The sequence below is a fragment of the Moschus berezovskii genome, chromosome 1, assembly GCF_049115385.1.
Source record: "Moschus berezovskii isolate FMDL1 chromosome 1, NW_MosBer_1.0, whole genome shotgun sequence".
NCBI lineage: Eukaryota > Metazoa > Chordata > Mammalia > Artiodactyla > Moschidae > Moschus > Moschus berezovskii.
The window spans coordinates 24,657,439-24,683,556 of NC_142460.1; the positions used below are offsets into that span (position 1 = coordinate 24,657,439).

Consider the following 26,118-nt stretch of genomic DNA (forward strand, 5'->3'; position numbering starts at 1 on the left):
GTTGATCTCCCTTGTGGTCATGCTCAAATTAAAAAAATAAAATAAAATCTGATTATAAAGTGAGAGGGCAATAGGGAAAAAAAAAATTATGGGAAAGACTCACAAGCAGCCTAGAGTAAAGAAGAAAAGAGTGGGTACCTCTTTCAACTTTTTCCCCATCCCATCAAATAATCCAGAGTTATACCTGTTCCCTCAAGCATCAACAAATTCGTATTTGCAATGCATGATGGTGACATGGAAAGACTGAGAGCTGGACCCACAGGCAATTTGAATCCATGGCTCCTCCTGTCTTTGTAACCATGAATAAGTTACTTCATTGCTCTGAGCCTTGGTTTTTGTACTTGAGATAATGAAGATGATAACAATTTCTTCATGGGATTATTGTGAAGAGGAACAAATACACAAGTCAGTGTGCTCGGTTTTCTTCTATTAGTTATCCACCAGGTGCTCAGGACAAGTGATTCTGGAAGTAAGAGGACAAGTAACCCATCCATGCTTGTGTGTGCCAGTGCTCACTCGTGTCCAACTTTCTGCAACCCCACAGATCGTATAGCCCATGGCTCCTCTGTCCATGGGATTCTCCAGGCAAGAATACTGGAGTGGCTTGCCACTTCCCCCTCCAAGGTATCTTCCCAACCCAGGGATGGAGCTGGCATTTCCTGTGTCTCCTGCATGATAGGCAGATTCTTTACCTACTGAACCATTGAGCCACTGAGGAAGTAGGTGAGGTAATTGGGAGCCTTCAACCACATCAGTACCTTCAATCACACTGACTTGAAAAGAAGCATGTTCCCAGGAAGTTAAAAAATTAAGGATGCTGCTGCTGCTGCTGCTGCTAAGTCACTTCAGTCGTGTCCGACTCTGCATGACCCCATAGACAGAAGCCCACCAGCGTCCCCCGTCCCTGGGATTCTCCAGGCAAGAACACTAGAGTGGGTTGCCATTTCCTTCTCCAATGTGTGAAAGTGAAAAGTGAAAGTGAAGTCGCTCAGTCGTGTCCAACCCTTAGCGACACCACAGACTGCAGCCTACCAGGCTCCTCCATCCATGGGATTTTCTAGGCAAGAGTACTGGAGTGGCTTGCCATTGCCTTCTCTGATATAGTCACGATATAGTCAAAAATTAAGAATGATGAGCACTAAATTCTGATATGATTCTACATCTCCTTCTATCCTTACGCTGGTTCATTTGACCCTGAACAGTAACTTTCTCTCAAATTTACTGTACTCCAGAACCACACCTACCGAAGGTATGAGAGAACTCATAGCATCGTAGACACAAAAATGCAGCTTCTAGGGGGAAGGGTAAAAGTGAGAGTGTTAGACACTCAGTCGTTTCCGACTCTTTGTGACCCCATGGACTGTAGCCCACCAGGCTCCTCTGTCCATGGGATTTCCCAGGCAAGAATACTGGAGTGGGTTGCCATTTCCTTTTCCAGGGGATCTTCCCAACCAAGGGAAAGAACCTGGGTCTCTTGCACTGCAGGCAGATTCTTACAAATAACTAAATAAACAAAACAGAAAAATAAAAGAAGTGCCTCAAGTCCAGAGGTGGCTGGCATGTATATGCTGTATCTTGCATGGTGCATACCATGATTTCTATCTGCATAGTGACAAAGCTTAACATTTCCTATTGATTACTTGAAGCTGACACAGCCTGAAGGCACAGACTGTGTAATAAAAAAAAAAATTCAATTTTCCAGTGGGAGTCCTTGAGTAAGAGCCAACATCATGCTGTGTAACAAAGCCCAGTTAACATTAGGGGAAATAAGACTAAGGCTTTATATAGCTATTGGTCTTGCCTTAGTAAAACACTTCTGTTTAAAACAATGGTGCAGTTCACCAGATTCATTTTTGTGGTGAATTAAGCATCATTTTTCAAGTTAGTTTAGTTAGCAGTATACACTCCTATTGGAGAAGGAAATGGCAACCCACTCCGGTACTCTTGCCTGGAGAATCCCAGGGATGGGGGAGCCTAGTTGGCTGCCATCTATGGGGTCGCACAGAGTCGGACACGACTGACACGACTTAGCAGCAGTAGCAGCAGCAGCATACACTCCTATAACCACCAATGGTAGATTTAAAGAATGTGCTTCTGCCCTTATTATCATGACTTTTTAAATATTCAGTGGTCTTTTCTTTTAATCAAGAGAGTATTTTCCTATTCAATGTTATATTAGAAAGAAAAAACAAGCCATTTATAAATTGCTTATATGGCAGGAACTGAAAGATGATATAGAACAACCCAACCAATTAACTGCACAACAGTATGTTATATATAAATATTTGATGAAAGGTTTGCAGAGGTTTATCAGTTCAGTTCAGTTCAGTCACTCAGTCGTGTCCGACTCTTTGCGACCCCATGAATCACAGCACACCAGGCCTCCCTGTCCATCACCAATTCCCGGAGTTCACTCAGACTCATGTCCATCGAGTCGGTGATGCCATCCAGCCATCTCATTCTCTGTCGTCCCCTTCTCCTCCCTCCCCCAATCCTTCCCAGCATCAGAGTCTTTTCCAGTGAGTCAACTCGTCGCATGAGGTGGCCAAAGTATTGGAGTTTCAGCTTTATAGTCCCAAGAAATTCTAGTATTTTACTGTTTGTTTTTAAGTAAGACGGTCTTTGAAAACAGCAAGTAAATTTTGTTTACAGAAGTTTTACAGTTATTGACTTGATTTGCTAAAGATTTGTGGTGAAAGCTGGAGAGGACAGTTGCATTCTAAAAAAAAATTCAAAATTCTCTTGGGAAAATTGTGCCTCTAGCCACACATACCCACAAAAGGAAAATATAGTATGATCCACCATAGAAAGAGGAATGATAAATGAGCAGTCAATAATGCAACCTTTAGGTCGGTGGCCTCTTGAGACATTGGGGGAATGATATGAGTTTGACTCTAAATGGCAATAAACAAATACTCTGGACAGAACAGTCTGTTGCCTGATTGAATGTCATTTTCTAGGTCTCATTCGCCTGCAAGAGCTCATCAAAGCTCCCTCCAGATATAATATTAAAATCAAAATCCGCCAGCTGCCCTCTGGGAATAAAGATGCTAAGCCGTTACTCAAGGAAATGAAGAAAGGCAAAGAGTTCTACGTGATATTTGACTGTTCACATGAAACAGCCGCTGAGATCCTTAAGCAGGTAAGAGGGGGCGGGAGGAAGAGAAAAGGAGGGGAATGTGTTCCTTTCTCTTTCTCAGAAGTGCCATCCGGTATCTCTGAGTGTGAGTGCGGTATGCTAAAACTCCGGCAGTTCACTTAGGCTGAAGATTGCAGTTTTCAGAACCCTTTTAAAAAGCCATTGGGCTCAGGTTTCTTTGAAACCAGCTGTTAGTATGTAATTACAGATGTGTGTCCTTCTTGAGAGATTAGTAGATCCTGCCAGCAGACATTGAGATGAGTATCATTTCAAGGCGATTAAGCATCTCTTTTATGTCTCAGAAACCCACCCGATTTTATTTATACAATGCCTGACTTGTCCTAAATACATCTTCCTCATGGCAAGTCCTCCTCTGTGAAACACGCCAGGTTTCAAGTGCGGTGAAAAAGGGGAGCAGGGACAAGGCCCAGAAAAGTTGCTTCTCTCTCCTCGTTTATTCCAGACCGTGAGCCGCCACGCATTGACCTCCATGCGTAATGTGGGTGGAAACACCTGATAAAGCGGGAAACCTTATATAAATGAAAGATGATAGCAATGTTAAGAGTGATAACAACAGAGTAATGCCTTCTGGGCATCTCGGGATGTATAGCATTGGTCTTCTGACCAAGAAAGTTCAGAATTAAAAAAAAAAAAAAAGATTAAACCTAAACTAGTGGCTCTCAAGTCAGAGTGATTTCACCCCTCAGGGACTTCTAGATGTCTGGAGACATTTCTAGTCGTCGTACAGGGGACAGTGGCACTCCACAGACAGCTAATAATTAGACACCAAGGATGTTGCTAAACATCCTATAAGGCACAAAGTCCACACCCCTCTCCCATCTGCAACAAAGGACTATTTAGCTTGAAATGCCTTGAGAAACTCTAGCATAGACAAAGACAATGGGAAAAGCAAGCAGCGTGTTTAAAATAGAAGCATTCCACATATATTTGTTAATATAGATATTTGGTTTTCTCTTTTTGACTTACTTCACTCTGTATGACAGTCTCTAGGTCTACACATGACCCAACTTTGTTCCTTTTTATAGTTGAGGAATAGTCCATTGAATATATGTACCACATCTTCTTTATCCATTCAATTTAAGATTGAATATAGCCCTGGCTATTGAAAATAGTGCTACAATGAACATTGGGGTGCTTGAGGGAGGGGATATATGTATACACATATAGCTGATTCATGTTGTACAGTGGAAACTAACACAACATTGTAAAGCAACTCTACTTCAACAAATGCTAATAAAATAATAATAACAAAATAGAAGAGTTACTAAGAGTCAGTGAATTGAATTGGAGGAAAGTAGGCAAAAAATATCCAGGTTATAGCTACATGACCTGACTGGTGACTTTCTGTTTTTTAAGTGGTCACTGTAGCCTAAGGCAATGTTTTTATCTAAAATGGCACAAGGTGTTATTGCACTCTCCAGGCTTCCCAGGTGGCTCAGAGGGTAAAGAATCTGCCTGAAATTCAGGAGTCTTTACCAGCTGAGCCACAAGGGAAGCCCAACTGAGCGACTTCACTTTCACTTTTCACTTTCATGCATTGGAGAAGGAAATGGCAACCCACTCCAGTGTTCTTGCCTGGAGAATCCCAGGGACAGGGGAGCCTGGTGGGCTGCCCTCTATGGGGTCGCACAGAGTCAGACATGACTGAAGCGACTTAGCAGCAGCAATTTAGGAAACCCAGTTTCCATCCCTGAGTAGGGAAGATCTCCTGAAGAAGGAAATAGCTACCCACTCTAGATTCTTGCCTGGAGAATTCCATGGACAGAATAACCTGGCGGGCTACAGTCCGTGGAGTCACAGAGAATCAGAAATGACTGAATAACTAAAACATATTTACTTACTCACTAGTTTGAAAGGTACTGTGTGAGCTGTGTGGTTGACTGGTAATGCACACTAATTTCACAAGTAGACCAACCCCTCCATGCAGATTCAGAGCTGTGGGTTTCTGAGTAACTTGAAAGAGATCTCTTGGCACAGTGGTCCTGCTTGACTCTCCAGTGTGATATCTAATACTTGAAAGGCGTTTCTTGGAAGCCATTGAGTCACAGGATATATTTAAAATTGCCACTGAAAGCAATCATAGACATCAAAGCTAATCCTCTCACTTTATAGGAGGTAACATGACTTTCCAGAGTGACCCAGCCAGGAACGAGAACTCAGCCTCCTTTCTTCCACCAGGTGGCTTTTCCGCTGTGACACGCTTCTTCTCCAGTTAGGCAGACTAGCCGTTACTTATTTCTAAACTACAGTTCCATTAACACGTCTTTGTATATTATAAGTACCTTTCAGTGAAGAAAACAAGCATATTGCAGTGATGTCAACGCTGAAAGGTGAATAAATATAATCAGCTGCCCTTTATCCCAAAGCTTCATTTGAGAATTCTAATGCAGTCATTAAAGTGTGTAATGGAGTGTGGACCAGAACTGAGAAACACACCCAGATTTCATGCAGAGCCCTCAAAATGCAAAGAAGCATCCTATCCCAAGAGGCTTTTATAACTGAAGCCAGGGACTTCTGTTACATTTGAGGGGATGATTTGCTGATGAGGCTTCTCTTGGTTAGAAATCTATTTGGCTCACATAACTGGTCATATCTCTCCCAAAGGGCAGGCTTGGAACGGGCAAGAGAAATGCCTGGTGGTCATGCAAGGGGCTGCTAGCTTCTTCTCTATTTTGCTGAATGTGGATATAAAGTTCCTCTGATACAAGTGATTCTATCCTTGTAGAATAGAGTTTACATCATTCAAAGGTAAATTTTTTAAAATGAAAATAAAAACACAGAAAATCATCCAAGATAAGCCCTCTCAAGGATTGTCTGGTAGGGTCAAGGAAAATTAGGATCAGTTCAGTTTTGCCCAAGCCATTGACCCAAACATTTATTTCGCCATCCTGTCTTACCATGTTTTATCTTGCATTTGCTTTCCCTACTCGTCTGAATGGTACAATTGGCTGCGGAGCTGAGGGAAAGTGATCGGAGAGACTGTTCACCCCCTCTCTGTTCTAGACCAAAGATCTGAAAAGACTAGGAGGGGAGGGGAACCTTTTTAAAAGGTTCCAACATAAAACCCTTATCTTACTGCATGGGGTAGAAGTATTACCTGCTTTTGAAATCAAAGCAAAGGACCCAGTTTGGTTGGATGGGCGTCATTTGGACCTCCGAGAGGCTGTTATGGTTTGAAAAGTTATTAAAAAAGACCTTAGAACTTTCTCTTCTGGGCAAAGTGGAGCACTCTGTGTGAATGGACACTCTATGTGATTCAGTTGAACTTGCCCCGTTAGCCCTGAGCAACTACATATGGAAGCTTTGTCTGAGACCTTTCCTGAATGTCTGTGGAGTATCTCTAGGGACTTTGAGGGTTTAGGAGTCTAGGGTCCTATTCCAGCCACCACTTAACCTATGTCTTTCTCTTGAGGGAAAGAAAGGAAGGAAAGAGACTCATCTCTTTTACCGAGACGCCAAAGATGGTATCTGACACCCTGAATGCCATCTCGTGGCATCTCAGGTTGCTGTTATCGTTGCTTAGTCGCTAAGTCACATCCAACTCTTTGAGACTCCACGGACTGCAGCACGCCAGGTTTCCCTGTCCCTCACTATCTCCCAAAGTTTGCTCAAGTTCATGTCCATTGAGTCAGTGACGCCATCCAACCATCTCCTCTCCCACACCCTTCTCTTCCTGCCTTCAGTCTTTCCCAGCATCAGGGTCTTTTCCAATGAGTAGGCTCGCTGCATCAGTTGGTCAAAGTATTGGAGATTCAGCTTCAGCATCAGTCCTTCCAGTGAATATTCAGGGTTGATTTCCTTTAGGATTAACTGCCTTTTCCTGGTTTATCACAGTTTATCCTGAGGTAAATTTGGCATTCTCACTTCAGAGTTGAAAACGCTGAAGCTCAGATGGGTTAAGTGCTTCATACAAGGTCACTCTCTGACCCGGTCTGCGAGACTGGGTCTCCAGACCATCTGATCTCAGAATTGTGAGTCTACTTTGCCATAAAGGGCCCCATTTCAGAATGAAGAAGCCTTCCATTCTGAACTAGGCTTCCAGCAATGTCTGGGGAAAACACAACCACTTACTGCTCTTCTTCTTTAGACAAAATTAGTATTACTAGCTTTTACTTCTTTGGTGACTACAATCACTGCTGAGAAAATTTTCTCTGCCAGGTCAACTTGGCTTTCTTCTCATGCACATTTCTCATTATTTTTCTGTACTTCCCTACACCTTCATTGTATTTTACCACTTTTTAATGATTCTTTAGAGAAAAGAAATCAAATGCACTTTAAGGAAGATATTTGACATTTATCTAAAAGTAAAAACTGGGAGAAAGTCTATAGTTATTCTTGGGCATGCTAATCACTTCAGCAAAGTAATTATTTCTATTCATATTGAACAAGTACTATATGATGAGAATCTGAAAAGTTATTTCCCAAAAATTAGTTAGAAATTCAAATGTCAAGACTTGATTAGGCTATGGAGGAGCAGGGCTCTCATGTGAACAAACTGTCTTTGTGAATTTCTGCAATCTGAGCAAGGCCCCAACAAGCATCAACATACATATGGGACCCGTCAGGTCACTAGGGGTCTTCTTCACCCCCTGTTTCTGCACCACCTCCCAGCAAGCATCCTGCTGCTTTCAGAGGATGCTGAGCACCGATTAATCCACCTTTAATGTCAAAATCCCAGGTCCCCAGCTCCTTCTGACTTCCACCTCCCCCAAGTCTCTTTCTCCTCCCCATGACTCCTCACTGTCTGCCACATTTTCACCTCCGCTCATTCCCACTGCGTGTGATTCTACCAAGAGAGCAGCTGATGGCAGATAAATTTAAAGATGAGGCACAGGGTAGGAAGACTCTGGGTAGGGAATTCCAAACATGTGTCTAGTGCCATGCTGGGTGATAAGCAACATTCTCTTTTCATAAACATTATCAGTTCAGTTCAGTTAAGTTCAGTCGCTCAGTGGTGTCCGACTCTCTGGGACCCCATGAATCACAGCACGCCTGGCCTCCCTGTCCATCACCAACTCCCGGAGTTCACTCAAACTCATGTCCATAGAGTCGGTGATACCATCCAGCCATCTCATTCTCTGTCATCCCCTTCTCCTCCCGCCACCAATCCTTCCCAGCATCAGAGTCTTTTCCAGTGAGTCAACTCGTCACATGAGGTGGCCAAAGTATTGGAGTTTCAGTTTTAGCATCAGACCTTCCAATGAACACCCAGGATTGATCTCCTTTAGAATGGACTGGTTGGATCTCCTTGCAGTCCAAGGGACTCTCAAGAGTCTTCTCCATCACCACAGTTCAAAAGCATCAGTTCTTTGGCGATCAGCTTTCTTCATAGTCCAACTCTCACATCACCACTGGAAAAACCATAGCTTTGACTAGACGGACCTTGGTTGGCAAAGTAATGTCTCTGCTTCTTAATATACTATCTAGGTTGGTCATAACTGTCCTTCCAAGGAGTAAGCGTCTTTTAATTTCATGGCTGCAGTCAGCATCCACAGTGATTTTGTAGACCAAAAAAATAAAGTCTGACTCTGTTTCCACTGTTTTTCCATCTATTTCCCATGAAATGATGGGACCAGATGCCATGATCTTTGTTTTCTGAATGTTGAGCTTCAAGCCAACCTTTTCACTCTCCTCTTTCACCAAGAGGCTTTTTAGTTCCTCTTCACTTTCTGCCATAAGGGTAGTGTCATCTGCATATCTGAGGTTATTGATATTTCTCCCAGCAATCTTGATTCCAGCTTGTGCTTCTTCCAGCCCAGTGTTCCTCATGATGTACTCTGCATAGAAGTTAAATAAGCAAGGTGACAATATACAGCCTTGACGTACTCCTTTTCCTATTTGGAACCAGTCTGTTGTTCCATGTCCAGTTCTGACTGTTGCTTCCTGACCTGCATACAGGTTTCTCAAGAGGCAGGTCAGGTGGTCTGGTATTCCCATCTCTTTCAGAATGTTCCACAGTTTATTGTGATCCACACAGTCAAAGGCTTTGGCATAGTCAATGAAGCAGAAATAGATGTTTTTCTGGAACTCTCTTGCTTTCTTCATGAGCCAGCAGATGTTGGTGATTTGATCTCTGGTGCCTCTGCCTTTTCTAAAACCTGCTTGAACATCTGGGAATTCATGGTTCACATATTGCTGAAGCCTGGCTTGGAGAATTTTGAGCATGACTTTACTAGTGTGTGAGATGAGTGCAATTGTGATGGAATGCAAAAGTAGGAAGTCAAGAAACACCTGGAGTAACAGGCAAATTTGGCCTTGGAACATGGAATGAAGCAGGGCAAAGGCTAATAGAGTTTTGCCAAGAGAATTCACTGGTCATTGCAAACACCCTTGTCCAACAACACAAGAGAAGACTCTACACATGGACATCACCAGATGGTCAACACCACAATCAGATTGATTATATTCTTTGAAGCCAAAGATGGAGAAGCTGTATACAGTTAGCAAAAACAAGACCAGGAGCTGACTGTGGCTCAGATCATGAACTCCTTTTTGCCAAATTCAGACTTAAATTGAAGAAAGTAGGGAAAACCACTAAACCATTCAGATATGACCTAAATCAAATCCCTTATGATTATACAGTGGAAGTGAGAAATCCATTTAAGGGACTATATCTGATAGATAGAGTGCCTGATGAACTATGGATGGAGGTTCGTGACATTGTACAGGAGACAGGGACCAAGACCATCCCCATGGAAAAGAAATGCAAAAAAGCAAAATGGCTGTCTGAGGAGGCCTTCCAAATAGCTGTGAAAAGAAGAGAAGCGAAAAGCAAAGGAGAAAAGGAAAGATATAAGCATCTGAATGCAGAGTTCCAAAGAATAGCAAGGAGAGATAAGAAAGCCTTCCTCAGCGATCAATGCAAGGAAAAAGAATAAACAACAGAATAGGAAAGACAAGAGATCTTTTAAGAAAATTAGAGATAGCAAGGGAACATTTCATGCAAAGATGGGCTCGATAAAGGACAGAAATAGTATGGACCTAACAGAAGCAGAAGATATTAAGAAGAAGTGACAAGAATACACAGAAGAACTGTACAAAAAAGATCTTCACGATGATGATAATCACGATAACGTGATCACTGACCTAGAGCCAGACATCTTGGAATGTGAAGTCAAGTGGGCCTTAGAAAGCATCACTACGAACAAAGCTAGTGGAGGTGATGGAATTCCAGTTGAGCTACTTCAAATCTTGAAAGATGATGCTGTGAAAGTGCTATACTCAATATGCCAGCGAATTTGGAAAACTCAGCAGTGGCCACAGGACTGGAAAAGGTCAGTCTTCATTCCAATCCCAAAGAAAGACAATGCCAAAGAATGCTCAAACTACCACATAAACATCATAGCACTTGAAAAAATTGGTACTTTTTTTTTGCAAATGAAAACTGAAGCTCAGGACAGTATTAATGTTATCAACCGAACACGCTCTTAATGCAAACCCCTGTGACCTATATAATGTAACCCACCCTTCCCCCTCTAGCCTCTTTGCCTCTAATACCCTATTTCAGGGACACTCTGCCTAGATATGTGACTTGGCCTCTTTTCCTTCTGTATGACTTTTGCACTTGAAATTGCCGACACATTTTTCCAAAGTTGGCCTCATCTAAGCCATTGTGATTGATCACTGGGAGATAAAGAAGAAAGAACTCATTCTTTTTTTATATGTATATTTATTTATTTGGCTGCAACAGGTCTTAGTTGTAACAGGCAGGATCTTTTGTTGCAGGGCACGGGTTCTCTAGTTGCAGTATGTGGGCTCAGTAGTTGCAACGTGCAGGCTGAGTTGCTACACAGCTTGTGGGGTTTTAGTTCCCCCACCAGGGCTCGAGGGGCTTTCCAGATGGCTCAGTGGGTAAAGGATCAGCCTGCAATACAGGAGACATGAAAGACATGGGTTTGATCCCTGGGTCGGGATGATCCCCTGGAGGAAGAAATGGCAACCCACTCCAGTATCTTGCCTAGAGAATCTGATGGACAAAGGAACCTGGTGGGCTACAGTCTATGGGGTCTCAAAGACTCAGACATTACTGAAGCAACTTAGCACACCAGGGATTGAACTCACATCCCCTGCCTTGCAAGGCAGATCACCAGGCAAGTCCCAAAAGGAAATCTTTTCTCATTCCTTGTGACCTTGCACTCTACTTAGTTTCTTTGTAACTCTAATAAAAATCTGTAATTAATGAAAGACATTGATCCATTTGTTATCCGTACCCCCTACTATACTCTTCTATATAACAGGATAGACACCTTCTTTGTCTTGTTCTCCCAAATCCCCAATATCAATTACATTATTTAACACACAATAAGGGCTCAATACATTTCTATTGAATTAATAAATAAAACGCATGTTCCAAGAACTGTGCTTGAGGCTCTTCATAAATAATCTTTCTTCTACCCCACTCAGTATGCTGGACTCTCAGCTTTGCCAGGCACAGTGAACAAATCCTCAGTGCCTCAGTTTCCTCAGAAGGAGGGTTTCATTCAACCCCAAAGTCCTGTGTTATTAACTGTGATACGTTTGAGCTAATAAAATGCCTTTCATGACCTGAAAATAAATGTGCCTCTTTGGAGAAGAGAAGAGTTATTTTCAAACCCTGTAATAGGATTGAGAAAGCAAGTCAGTATTCCAAGCATAAGTAGTGGGAACTTAATGGTCCTCTCATGGGAAGGGAGGGGACGCAATGATGCTCCGTCCAGCTGGGATACTGCTCTAGGGAGGGACCGATTTTCTGAGCCAGAGAGTGGCCACTGGGTGAGTGAGAACAATACTGTGTCTGACTCAGGAACCTGCTCTCTTGTTTACATGAGCAAGTATATCAGAGGGAAAATGTGTTCCTCCCTTACAACACTCGTGGCAATAAGCATTAAGCGATAATTGAGCCATTAGTCTCCATAAAACATTTTAGTACCAAAATATTTTGTGGAATTATATTGCATTTTCTCCCATCAACATTTGTGTGATTTTGTTGCTTTTTTTTTTCCTTTTGTTTCAATTAACATAAAAATGAGGCCAGGCAGAAAATGCATTTTTTTTTTTTAATGCCCAGCTTCCCTCTGCTAGGAAGTGCAATGGCAACGCTGATTAATCAAATAATTTTGTGAATTGATTTTTTTTTCCCTCATATAAGCTATGCCTAACAGCTGTGACTAAGGCAAGAGGAAGTAGTTCGATGGGTATAATTTCATGTTTTAGATGGGTTTCATTTCACGTTTTCACAGGACAGAAACACCATCAGTCTTCATGTCTTAGGACAGAAGACATCAAATTAAGCAGTATACACTGTGACATGCTAAGAGGTTGCACACCTGTGTCTGGAACTTATATCCGCTAAGTCAGATCCCCAAGTCCATTATTTCTAGTCATAGAATGCATAGAATAAGTTAAAGGTCAGAGAAGCTACCTTTTACTCAGTACTTACCATATGCCAGGTACTGTGCTAAGCAGGTTAAATGAAATCATTCATTTAATTTGTATGAGAAAATTATGCACACAAGAAACTGACAGAGCTCAGAGAGGTTTCACAACTTACCCGAAGTCACAGAAACAGCTAGCGGCTAGCCTGCAATTTGAAACTTGTCTCAGGATTTAAAAGGAAAAGAAAGTATCCAGGTTAAATGAAATCATTCATTTAATTTGTATGAGAAAATTATGCACACAAGAAACTGACAGAGCTCAGAGAGGTTTCACAACTTACCCAAAGTCACAGAAACAGCTAGTGGCTAGACTGCGATTTGAAACTTGCCTCAGGATTTAAAAGGAAAAAAAAGTATCCTATTCTACTGCTGTTGTGTATATCAAGATGTCAAGGTAATGGCACCTGGAACACATTTTAATTAAACTTTCTGCTTCTTGAATGCTGTTATTTCCCTTGATTCTCAAATATCCAATCATTTCTAGTTTACACAAGTCCACAAGAAATGCTGTTTCTATTGAAGCCCAGTACTGAACATTGTAGGGACATGATACAGCAATTTATTCTTTCATCCAACACCGATTTGTCGAGCAGTGATTGAAGGTGATAAAGACACAATAGCAAAGACAATAACAAAACCCCAAATGTTTGCCACTTTACGGCAAAAAGAGAACTTGAAACTGAATGTCACACGAGTTTAGCTATCCAATGCCAGTATACCGGTTGGAGACCACAAAGCTAACTTCTAAAGTGGAAAGAAACTGTGACTAGAGTCTTGGACTGAAAGTCGTGAGTTGCAAATTATTGTCTTCTCCTAACAGGAGAAAATAAACACCATTTATTGGGTAGACATTGTGTGTCAGAATAGGCTATGTATTGACTAAAATGACATCTTTTTACCGTCTCAAAATATCCCATGTGTCAGATGAGAAAAATGAGGTTACAGGGGTAGGGCTAGGATTTCAAACCAGCGCCTAAAGTGCCATTGATCTGAATTTCTTAGACCTCTTAATGTTCTACTTTGAACAAGTCTGTTTATTCCTCTCAACCCAGTCAGCTCATCTGTAAAAAAGGATTGTTGGATTCTATTCTAATTGTTGCTAATCTTCTCTTCAGCTCTTAGCTTCCATGCATACAAGTGAGCAAGAATCTTCTTACTAGTGTCTAGACATAAAGAACTTGCACATGGCCTTGTACTTAGTTGACTTTCAAAGAAATGGGGGAAATAATTAAGCAGTTCATTCTTTTTTAAGGTTTTTTAGAGTCCTTTAGTAGTCTTTGAGACACTTAATTGATGATAAGTTCATTACTTGGATAAATTCTGACAATGTAATAGTGATGAATCTCAATTTATACTAACTAGATGATAATTTGTAGTATGTTATATAATTATTTTGGCAGCACATTTCTTTCCTAATTATGTTTCTCTCGGGCTAATATTAAAATCTATTTACAATTCCTGAGCACATAGTTAGTTTGGGTTGTAAGGAACAGTCATAGATATGAGTGTGTTATTAAATATAAATAAGAATTAATTGAGCTTTATGAATAATCAATGATTTCCTGAAGGGGTTTGCAATTTGTTTATATTCTTAGTGTACAAGATGCCCTTTTGAGAATTCTCTAAAATCTTCAGTGAGTAGATTTGGAAAAGGACTTAGATTTGTTTCAATCTGAATTGAGAGGCAATAAAAATCACATATATGCCTCAGAAAATGCTCTAAAGCTTAATTCCAGCTACATCAAAATTTGGCTGTAATAGGCAATAAGAGAAATTATCTTTGCAATGGAATTGGGGGCAATTTAAAAGGAATCATATAAAGAGTGTGAAGACTGTATCAAAGCATGTCTTAAGCCCAAGTAGAATCAATGAACCTTAGCTCTATTTAAAATTTTAAGGATGTCTGTGTCCCTCAGCATGCCTTTCTCAGGTGAAAGGATGCATAGCTTCTATCAGATTCTGTAAAGAGGCCTGAAGACTGAAGTAGGTTAGAAATCACTTTGTTATGTTAACTATACCTGCTTCTTCAACCGTTCATAAATGCAAAGTGAAAGTGAAGTCGCTCAGTCGTGTCTGACTCTTTGAGACCCCATGGACTGAAGCCTACCAGGCTCCTCCATCCATGGAATTTTCCATGCAAGAGTACTGGAGTGGGTTGCCATTTCCTTCTCCAGAGGATCTTCCCAACCCAGGGATCGAACCCAGGTGTCCCGCATTGCAGGCAGACTCTTTACTTTCTGAGCCACCAAGGAAGCTGCAAGAATCACAAATGCAAGATTCAGAATCATAAACACAAGATTCTACCAAAAAGATCCCTCCACTATACTTTCCCCTTGACTGTTAGTCACGTTTTTTTGTCTTAAGGGTGATCCTATAAGATGTAAATGTTACCATTTATTCAGCTAGCACATATTGGATGTTTTCAATGTGCTAAAGACTGTGCTCGGTAAAGGGGGAGAATAAAGATATCATGAGACCAGGAAGATCATCATTTAATGATTTCATGACTATTTCTCCCTCAAAATGTTACCCTCAGGCAAATTTGAGGTATAGTTTTTATTACCACCAGTAAGAAAGAAACAGGCCACCTCATACGAGGAGTTGACTCACTGGAAAAGACTCTGATGCTAGGAAAGTTTGGGGGTGGGAGGAGAAGGGGACGACAGAGAATGAGATGGCTGGATGGCATCACCGACTCTGTGGACATGAGTTTGAGTGAACTCCGGGAGTTGGTGATGGACAGGGAGGCCTGGCGTGCTGTGATTCATGGGGTCGCGGAGAGTCGGACACGACTGAGCGACTGAACTGAACTGAACTGAACTGAAGAAAGAAACTTGTGAAAAGATTGTAGTGTATGCAGCATATTCTCTGTTAACACTTTCCAGCTTCTAGATTCATTCAGCTCTTTTTTTAAAAAAATGGAATATAATTGCTTTACAGTGTTGTTAGTTTCTGCTATACAATGAAGTGAATCAGCTACGTGTTCTTTGCTATTAACGCTTTTCTTCCACTCTGGTCCTCTTACACATCAAATTTCCACCAACTTCCCTTGAATGTTGCAGAGAGTTTATCCTTTGGATTCATGTAATCTTCTAAAAGCTTTACTTTTTCCTATTTGCCAGGTTGCCTATTTCATTTTGGCAGGGGGAATCTTTTTTTTTCCCCTGCTCCTATTGTCAGCAGCATGTACCCCTTAGATTGCATAATCTTTTCTTTCTGCACATGGATGATGCCATGTGGCTCTTCTAGTAGAATTACCTTCTGAAGGTAAACTAAATCGCATAGTCTCCCATTCACTTATTAATATCTATTAGTATCAGCTTCCTTTCTTCTTCTGACCATACCTCTGGAAAAAGAAGCTTACATAGTACTTAAGACTTAAAGACACTCCCAAATAGTACAGGTATTCCATTCACCAACACTTGGTGGAACATCTTTGACTTTCTTTGTTTTCACTTGGAGGTGGGGGGACAGTGGCCTGGATTTATAGGTCGCATGGCACGATCTCCCAATGGAAGGGAACCCTCGAGTCTCTCTGTGGGCAGCTTGTATCAGTGTGCGTGCATCTGGTTAGTATATGAATGTGAGTGGAGGGGCACTGAGAAATTTAGAAAGTTTTCAACTTCAAACAAGTCATTTTTCCTTTTAAACATGATCTTGATATCAACACACCAAAATTGTGCAATCTCATAGGCCATAAAGATGAACAAATGAGGTGTGTTGGTTTCCTGTTGCTGTGCTAACAAATGATCACAAATGGAGTGGCTTAAAACAATGCAAATTTATTCTCCGATGGTTCTGGATGTCAGATGTCTAAAATCTAGGTGTTGACAGGGCTATTCTGAAGGATTTGGGAAAAATCGAATGCCTTGCCTTTTCCAGTTCTAGACGTTGTCTTCATTCCTTGGCTTGTGGTCCCGCATCACATTGCCTTGTATTCCCTCTGTTTCCATCTTCCCGTCTCTTCTCTGCCTCCTGAACTTCAGCTTCCATCTTATAAGAACCCTTGTGACTACACTGGGCCCATCTGAATAAACCAGAGTTGTCGTTGTTTAGTCGCTAAATCCTGTCCTTCTCTTTGCAACCCCATGGACTGCAAAGGGCCAGGCTTTTCTGTCCTTCACTACCTCCCAGTGTTTGCTCAAACTCATGTCCATTGAGTCAGTGATGCTATCCAGCCATCTCATCCTCTGTCGTCCCCTTCTCCTCCTGCCTTCAGTCTTTCCCAGCATCAGGGTCTTATCCAATGAGTTAGCTCTTTGCATCAGGTGGCCAAAGTATTGGCGCTTCAGCTGAAGGGATTGAACCCTGATCTTCTGCATTTCAGGCAGATTCTTTACCGTCAGAGCCACAAGGAAACCCCTAACCCAGAGTATCTCCCATATATTAAGATCTTTAATCACATCCTCAAAGTTCTTTTGTCATGTAAAGTAACATATTAACAGACTCTGGAAATTAGGATGTGGTCATGTTAAAGGTTCATTATCCAGCCTACTCCATAAGGAGATGGGTGGTTTTCTGTATGTCCGGGTTTTCAGGGATCCAGTGCTATTTTTCTTACATTCCACTGTTCCCTTTGTGGATGTCATAGTCAGTTAGTGTTGTATGAATGTTAGTCTCTCAGTCATGTCTGACTCTTTGCAACTCCATGGACTACCTGGTTCCTCTGTTCATGGGATTTACCAGCCAAGAATATGAGAGTGGGTTGCCATTTCCTTATCCAGGGAATATTCTCAACCCAGGGATCAAACTCTGGCCTCTTGCACTGCAGGCAGATTCTTTACCATCTGAGCCACCAGGCAAGCATTAATATGAGTGTCTTTTCCTTTTTGTTTCAATAAAAACTGATCTAAGGCCCTACTTATACCTAGCTTGTTCTACTGAAGATCAGTGTTAAAAATTGTGATGTCCAAGGTGCATTCTGCTCAGAAGATAGTGTAATTGTAGCCAGAAGTACTATAGTTGACAGGTAAGAAAGAGCTACACCCTAGAGATCAAGCCTTCCTCTCAAAATTGCTTCTTTGAGGCTTGAAAAGGGGTAAATTCCTTCTTCCTCTATTTTTTTGTTCTAATCTAGCTCTCAGTGAATTGGATGATGCCTACCATACTGGGGAGGATCATCTGCTTTCTCAAAAGCTTATTTATCTGGAAACACCCTCAAAGATGCATCCAGAAATAATGTTTAATCTGGGCACCCCTTGGTCCAATCAAGTTGACACATAACATGAACCATCACCATCTATGAAAACCTTTGAGTTCTTATAATTGATTCTGTATGGACATAGAGTATGATTAACTATGAATGGTATTTTGTTGAAGGCCTTTTTTGTTACCCAGCCCAGTTACATCAGATCTGAATAGTTCATCTTTCTTTATGGAAAAAGAAAATTATTAACTTTCTCTCAACCATGATTATTTATATCTTTATTATACAAAGAATCAAAGCAGCCTAGAAACATAATTTGAAACACAGTCATAAATATTTTTGAAGAAAGGAGAGGAGTTGGCATCAAGGGGAAAATTAGATAAGAAAACCATAAATCTGAATAACATTAGCACATAGAATATATACCCTTTTTCCTGACAAGTTGCTAATGGAGGACCCACAATTTTGACCCTGAAGTCCCTAATAATCAAAACACACACATGACATATTCTGCAGTATTCATGAAACAGAAAATTGTATTTATTCAGGGAAAAAAACAAAACAAAACTCAGTTTGCCTGGCACTGATACCGTGTTAGTCACCTAACATGTTAGTCAGGGTTAGTGAGATATCAGGATATCAGGATGAGGAGGGTAACATTTATCAATCACTTTCTCTCTTCTTGGCCAAAACCAGCACATGACCACACCCAAGCTCAAGGACCCAAGAAATATAATCCTATCATGTGCCTTTCAATTTGGAAAATTGGCAATGGCTCTAATGAAGTCTACACTACAGGTCTTGCAAAATCAAGAAGAAATAGTAGGCACTCAATAAATCCTTACTATAGGTATAAAATAGTATTGAAAGAGCTCTGTTTTTACGTCTAAAAATCTACATCAATAATATGATCTCAAGGAGTTATTTAATAAAAATAATTCTGTTAGGAAACAACCATTATTAAAATATTGGTGGAAGCAATTAAGGGGAATGTGGCATCAATATAAATAGTATTGACAGCCATGTTTATCATTTATTAGTGTGTGTGGTGTGATGTGATGTGTTTTGCACCATTAAAAATAATTTCAGTAGAGCCAAAAACAGTCCCCAGCAATACTGTCTTGGTAAAGTATGCACTGCCTAGGTCAGCACCTCCTGGTCAATTCAGCAAAGCACAGTAACAAAATTCAAAGTATTGTTTGTTAGGAAAAAGTCAGTTTTGCAAAGAGCCATTTAAAAATCCCCATATCATGATTACACTCTTTATTTAAAAAACTGACATTTATCTTGATGTGACATTTTCATAATCCCTTAATGACTTTTAGTCGAAATACCAATGTTGACACAGAAAGAAAATCGTTTTATGAATGCTATAAAATATAATGTATACAACTATTAGACAACAGAGCAGCCAGTCCCAATCAGTCTACAAATCATTATAAGCACAATTGTTTAAAAAGCATCACCTTTGGTGAAATTGACTTTTTGTTGTTGTTGTTCAGTCACTAAGTCATGTCTGACTCTTTGCAACTCCATGGACTACAGCACACCAGTTTTCCCTATCCTTCTCTATCTCCTGGAGTTTACTCAAATTCGTATCCACTGAGTCACTGATGCTATATAACCATCTAATCCTCTGCCGCCGTCTTCTCCTTTTGCTTTCAATCATTCCCAGCATCAGGGTCTTTTCCAATGAGTTGATATTGGTTTTATTTCAATCTAAAAGTTTCTCGTTCACACGTGCCCTACAGAGTCCACGAAGTTGACGGCTCAATGATCCATGACTACACTTGCTTCTTAATTTTCATTCTAGGAAGCACTGACCTAGGCTCTAGGTAGGAAAGTCAAGAATAGGGATTTTTGTAGAATATCAAATAAAAAGTACATCTGGTAGACCCGAGGTCAAGCAAGACCAGCAAAAGCAGGTTCATTAGCTGTATTCACTGCATCTGCACAACTCTCTTCTAACATTAAGTAAGAGACATTTCAGATGAATATTTGCCTCCGGGAGTTACAAATAATAATAATTAGTTGAATGTTTGCTTTAAGAAAAAAATCTGTGCTCTCAACTGGTGATCAAATGCCTCCATAATAAAGTTTAAAAAGAAAATATCTGCCCATGTAAAAGGCTGAAAATTCAAGTGCCTCGGTGTTTTTTCAGTTCCAGAAATAATATTTGAAACCTCAGTATCCAGGTCTGTATCTTGACATAAAACTTGCCAGTTCCCTTTCAAGAGATAATCTCAACTGCAATTACACTAACGACCAAAATGAAAAATTGAATTCTGAGTGACCCCAGCAGGTTAGCTCCTTATTCCCCAATGATATAAGAGATCAGCTAACAAGACCTCTCCATGCATGCCTTTAAATGTTATTGATGGCCCTAAAGCAATTCTATCCTTTTAAAAATCCTTTTGTGCACCTGGTCTTGTTATCACCATAGGAGTGACTTGCATCCTGTGGGCTTATGATTCATAGGGAGAGTTTCCTGTCATTTGTCTTACCTTCATGACATTACAATTTCACTAAATATTCCTCTTGTTTCCCTGTTAGCAGTGAAAGCACAGGAAGTGTCAGATCTGTGCTCCTGTACGTTATGTGCTGTCTCCAAATGCTCCCACCCCTTTGATGTAAAATTATTCTAGTTTATATATCTTAGGCACCCTCCAAAACCTCTGATAACTTGTGTTGCTTTTCTGAAGACTTTTTCAATCCACCTCTTCATAAACTGAAGTTATAAAAGCCCTTGTTCCATAATTCAAATGGACAAGTTTTCCATAGAGCAGTGATTCCCAACCATTGCTATGAAATACAGAAACTCCACTCTCAGAAATTCTAATTCAGAAGGTCTCTGGGATGGGGTATAAGAATATCTGATTTTAAAACTTCCAGAGGGGATTCTCATTTGAATCCAGAATTTATGAGTTATGGGGATAACTGTCTTGAAAGTTTGATTTCTGAGTCTTCTCCATTCATTTCTATGCAGATACCAAAAAGACACCACCCAGTCCTTCAGTGACCGGCCCCAAGGAAGGTGATGCTGCTGTCATTTAGTCATTAAGTCCTACTGGACTCTTTTGTGACCCCATGGACTGTAGCCTGCCAGGCTCTTTTGTCCATGGGATTTCCCAGGCAAGAATACTGGAGTGGATTGTCATTTCCTTCTCCAGGGGATCTTCCCAACCCAGGGATCACACCCTCATCTCCTGGGTTGGCAGGCTGATTCTCTACCGCTGAGCCACCAGGGAAACCTAAGAAACTGATACTCTTGATTTAAAAGATTAATGACAATCTTACCTCCAAAGCATGTGGAACTGTTTCTCCTCAGTGGACACCATTTCCAGGTATACAAGCGAAAGACCACAGTCTATTACCTTTTTTTTTGCTCCTCCCCACCAAATAAAAACCATGCACACAGAATGTTGGAACTGCCAGGATCCCAGTTAGGTAACAGAATCAGACTTTAAGAGGCAGTGATAAGAAATACAGATATAATCCCATCTTTCTATTTATAAACAATCCTCTTTCCCCCTACCCATTCTGTGGGATAAGACGGGAAAGGGTGGAGAGGAGGGTTTCCGAGACATGCATATGTATAGATCTTCATTTAAATATATCTACATATGAGTATCGCCAATTCAACATTTAATGAGTTTTACTCTGAGGCATTATGATAAGTACTAAAGCTAAGGAGATCAATAAAATATATATTTCAGCATGGGATTATTCAGAAACCCAAGCAGTAGCTCAGGCAAGACTCTGTGCCATTATGGACAGCTCCAGATATAAAATCTGTTGAGCATGAACTATTTTTAAATTCAATCAGCCGACCAATTTCTCCCATGAAGGTCAAGCATAACGTGATGAAAGCACAGAGGATGGAGGTCAGTGGCCTGGGTCCTAGCTCCACATTAATCATTGGTTTGTCTCAGGTTTCTATCTACTGAGTCTTTGGATTTCCAAAGCTCCTTCCTATTCTACGTCTCCAGGCTATCACAGTCAACCTACTAATCATCTATTTCTTCTTGTAACTCTGTTTCTGATTCTTTTCCCTTATTTCTCTTTGGCAGATCCTGTTCATGGGCATGATGACTGAATACTATCATTACTTTTTCACAACCCTGGTAAGCATATCTGGTGGAAATATATTTCACACTATCAAAAAAATCTTCGGTTATTTTAAAGTCAGCCCTGGTGTCAAAGGCAGGATATTGTCATGAAAGTTTGCTTCATTTTCCTAAGAATCCTCTAAATCAAGAAATGCTAAACAGCAAGTGTCTTCCTTCCTTCCTTTCCTTCTTTCTTCCTCCCTTTCCTTCTTTCTTTCTTCCCTCCCTCCCTCCCTTCTTTCTTTTCTTAACTAGCGTCAATGCATGTGCATTCAGAAAGGAATTAAAGCTTCCATTAAATAGAAACTGCCAAAGAACAAACTTCTTATTATCAATAAAGAAGAATCATCTATATTTTCTACATGTATTAAAGGACACACTAAAGTGTATCTTGGCATGCTATCTGATGTGATTTCCCCACCTGTGTCCAGGGAACAGCTGGTTTAGCCAGGGGTCACCTGTTAGGTGTTTGGAAGACTGTCAAGATGAGGAACTTGGTAGAGGCTTTCCACATTGAACATTTTTCATCATAAGAAAAACCATGGCTCTAAGCCTGAAACATTCAAAGGAAACTATACAAGCTTAACTTTTGAGAGATTATCAGATTGAGGAAGGATGATTTAAGCATTTAACACATCAAAATGATGCGTTAGCTCTCAGCCGCACACACAATACACCACTCCCAACACACATACTCCATTCTCTTACATGAGCAGACACATGATCAACCTCCATTTCTAACCTGTGAAAGTGTGTCAGCTAAAATCTACCCAGCTTTGCAAGACTCAATAAGAGTATCGTTTTCCCAAAGGAATCTGGCAAAGTAGGCTGGTGCATCAGGGAAATCAAAGCCTTTGGAAGAAAGACCAGGCAGGTCTCATGCACCTAATTCTGGAAGCAGTAAACTCCATTCCTGAATTGAGTATCTATGAAAGCAGGAAGGACTGCAGAGGATATCACAAGACAAATGCTAGGGGGCAGCTGTTAAAACTGTCACTGCTCCTGAGCTCGAAGTCAGAGAGTGGGACACAGGGCAGAAGTTCCTGAACTTAAGTTTCCATGGTCTTCACTCCCTCATTGATATCCTGATGGGGTCCTCTGTCAGAAGAGTCAAGGGAGACCCTGAGAACTAGAAAGTGTCTTACTCTGCTGACAAATATCGTCCATCCCCAACACCATGAACACGTCCATCTTACTCGAGGCGAGATGGCCATCTGCCTCTGAACTTTCCATCCTTCCCAGGTGTATATGCCTTAAAGAGACAGTTTTGTTGAAATTTGAGAAAAATATAAACGATGAAACCTAAGAAGGCTGGTCTTCAATGGAAGGACAGACCAGTTGCCTTCACACTCTCACTTGTTGCCTCATCCTCCACCAACAAGGGGATGTTGAAAACTGGCCCTCGAGCTCTCCATAGCCTGTCTTGCACAGAAACAAGAATTTTGCACGTTAAGCGTATTCACATTCGTGTACTGTTGAATTAATAAGGGAATCTATATGCATCCTAGAAGTTTCTCTCTGACCCCTTGTAACTTGAGTAACTTTCCTTGTATTCATTGAGTGTGCTAAAGGGATCATTCTGCCTTGGATCTTATTCTTTAAATTTGCTTCTTTAAGCAATTTCCTTTGGTTTTATTTGCATTCTGCCATGCTTTGCTTTTGTTGTCTTACCACTTTTGTTCATGAGTATTAATGAAACTTAAAGAAAAAAGAAAATTAGTTACTTAGTGCAAGGGAAGTAAACATAACAATTTAAAAGGCACTGCATTTTTTCTCACATCAGTCTAATCTAAAGTTATCTTGGAAGTAGTGATACAGAAAAGAGTTATTCGAAAGAATAAATGCATATTTATCTTCTGCACATATAAATCATGAAATGTTTCTGAGGTTTTTCTCCTTAGTAACAAGTATCATCACAGATAATGTGCTGTCTTGTACTTTCAATAAAGCAGTTACACTGGTAGAAAACTTTTATGGAATTTTTTCTTTTATTAACTGTTAATAGTATTTTGAAATTTTGGTTCATTTCAAAATGTGAGATATTTTAATGACATGCTTTATAGTCTAACCTTTGTTTATAGGAAAAAGTTGAAATGATCACTTAAGTCTATTTTAAATGCAAACCAACAAAACTTTGGTTTAAATTCAGCCCTCATATATAATGGAAAATACTAGGATAGGTTCAAGTTTTTTCCCCTGAAACATTATCTAAAAAAACAAGTCCTACTGTTAAGATATTCATATCCACACAACCACAGGCTCTAGTTTATTCTCTGAAAAGAACCCTTGGTTCTTATTCTAAACTTGTGTCCAGTGAGCAATTTTCATGCTCTCATTTGAGACATGGGTCAGTTTCAATGAGTCAGGAAATGGTTGTTTTTGTTGTTGTTTTTGCTGAGAGTGATCTTTCTGTCAAATGTATATGCAAGATCCAAACTTCATCTCCTTTGCAAGATTCAAGGCAGCCTGGGGCAGAAAGTTAGGAGGGAGACAGGTGGTACTGCCATTACAAGTGGATCATTCTCAGACCAGTCACATCACCACCCAGAACCTCAGTTTCCTCATCTAGAAAATAAAGGCAGTGTACAGAACTGACACAAAGGCCCCTTTCAACTCTCCAAAGGACTATATCCTTAGGAACAAAATGCTCTAGCTTCTTAGAATGGCATATCCTGTGTCCGAGGGCATGCTAATTATTGGCAGCTTAATTCCCGTTCTCAGTTTATACAAACTCTAACAGTATTACAAAAACAAATAGATGAAAATGAAAAGTATTACTGCCTTAGAATTTGTCAGGGAGCATGCAAGTGAAGAACAGCAGGAAGCGTTCCTTTACAGAACCAGTGTGATGATGGTTGCCATGCTTCTTTTAATGTTTGTTGCTTCTGCAAGCATTAGCTCACTTTTTCATCAAGAACGCTGAAAATGTTAACTCTTTCTACTTTTATCATTTTTAATACTGCACAGGACTTATTTGCTTTAGATCTGGAACTCTATAGGTACAGTGGTGTAAATATGACTGGGTTTCGACTGCTTAATATTGACAACCCTCACGTGTCCGCCATCATCGAGAAGTGGTCCATGGAGAGATTGCAGGCCCCACCCAGGCCTGAGACTGGCCTTTTGGATGGCATGATGACAGTAAGTAGCTTTAAAGTGAAATCATTTGAGATAATGTTTGACTTCCTCAGGGGTTAAGTTAAGACTCTCATATGCTTTCTATGGGCTCCCCTGGTAGCCCAGATGGTCAAGAATCTGCCTTCAATGCAGGAGACCTGGGTTCGATCCCTGGGTCAGGAAAATCCCCTGAGAAGAGAATGGCTATCCACTCCAGTATTCTTGCCCAGAGACTTCTGTGGACAGAGGAGCCTGGCAGGCTACAGTCCTGTGGGTTGCAAAGAGTCGGACATGACTGAAGCAACTTAGCACACGCATAGTGTGTTTTCTGTCGTGCAAGGGAGATGTGTCATAATCTGTGCCTAGACTTGCATGAGAGGAGGAGGATGTTTATGGATTTTGAAAGCTTGTGCATGGCAACTATCAAAAACTGCTCTTTTCAACTTCCTGACAGTAGGGGCCTCAGATAAAAAGGTAAATGCCAGACAGTTACCACTGTCAGCTAAATGGAGGCAAAGCATAAACCAAAGCAAGGGAAAGTGGGAAACAGGTTACCCCCTGGGAATGTGGCCTTGGGAAGGAGGGAGGGAAAGAGAAGGAGCAAGCTGCCTGTAAAGGTTCTTCATAATCAGTTTGTTCTCCTTGCTTCTGCCACATCTCAGCAAGCAGAAGCACACGTGGAAAAATCCAGATTTCCACATGGTTGGAGTGTTCACACTCTTCTCGTCCTGTGTGCAGGAAGGCGCACCTTTGCAGGCACTGACGGCACTTTACACCAGCCATATGTCGCTCTCAGAGCAGATGCCAGGCCTGCCTCCTACGGAGCGAGGGGTACTCTGCTGAACACATAAATTGCAAACTGCCTCATCAGAGAGCTTCTCACTAACATCATTTGTCTCTTGTTGTCAAATGCACCTACCCTAGCTTTATTTCTCTAATGAAGCTCCCTGTGTGATGGAAGAAAATTGCAGGAAAATAAAAAAAAAGATCTGTATGTCAGAACAGTGTCATCCAAGGGAAAAGATATTGGGAATGCGGGCAGGTAATAGCATTTTAAATTGGCATAGTATTTCATTCTCTGTTCCCATCATCGGGAGAAACTCTCTTGCTTTTAAGATGCAATTTACCGATAACTGAAAGGCATCATCTCACAGATAAATAAACTTGGGATTT

The 26,118-nt window shown here is 40.8% G+C and overlaps 1 protein-coding gene across 6 annotated transcripts in view; it reads left to right on the top strand.

Moving 5' to 3' along the window:
* The window catches only part of GRIK1 (glutamate ionotropic receptor kainate type subunit 1), a 460,642-nt gene that overhangs the window by 310,805 nt on the left and 123,719 nt on the right, over positions 1-26,118 (top strand). For all 6 annotated transcript variants that reach the window (XM_055421544.2, XM_088836755.1, XM_088836734.1 and 3 more), the window contains exons 4-6: positions 2,961-3,142; positions 21,790-21,843; positions 24,796-24,969. In XM_055421544.2, the coding sequence (XP_055277519.1) occupies positions 2,961-3,142; positions 21,790-21,843; positions 24,796-24,969 (410 nt within the window). The remainder of the gene's footprint in view (positions 1-2,960; positions 3,143-21,789; positions 21,844-24,795; positions 24,970-26,118) is intronic.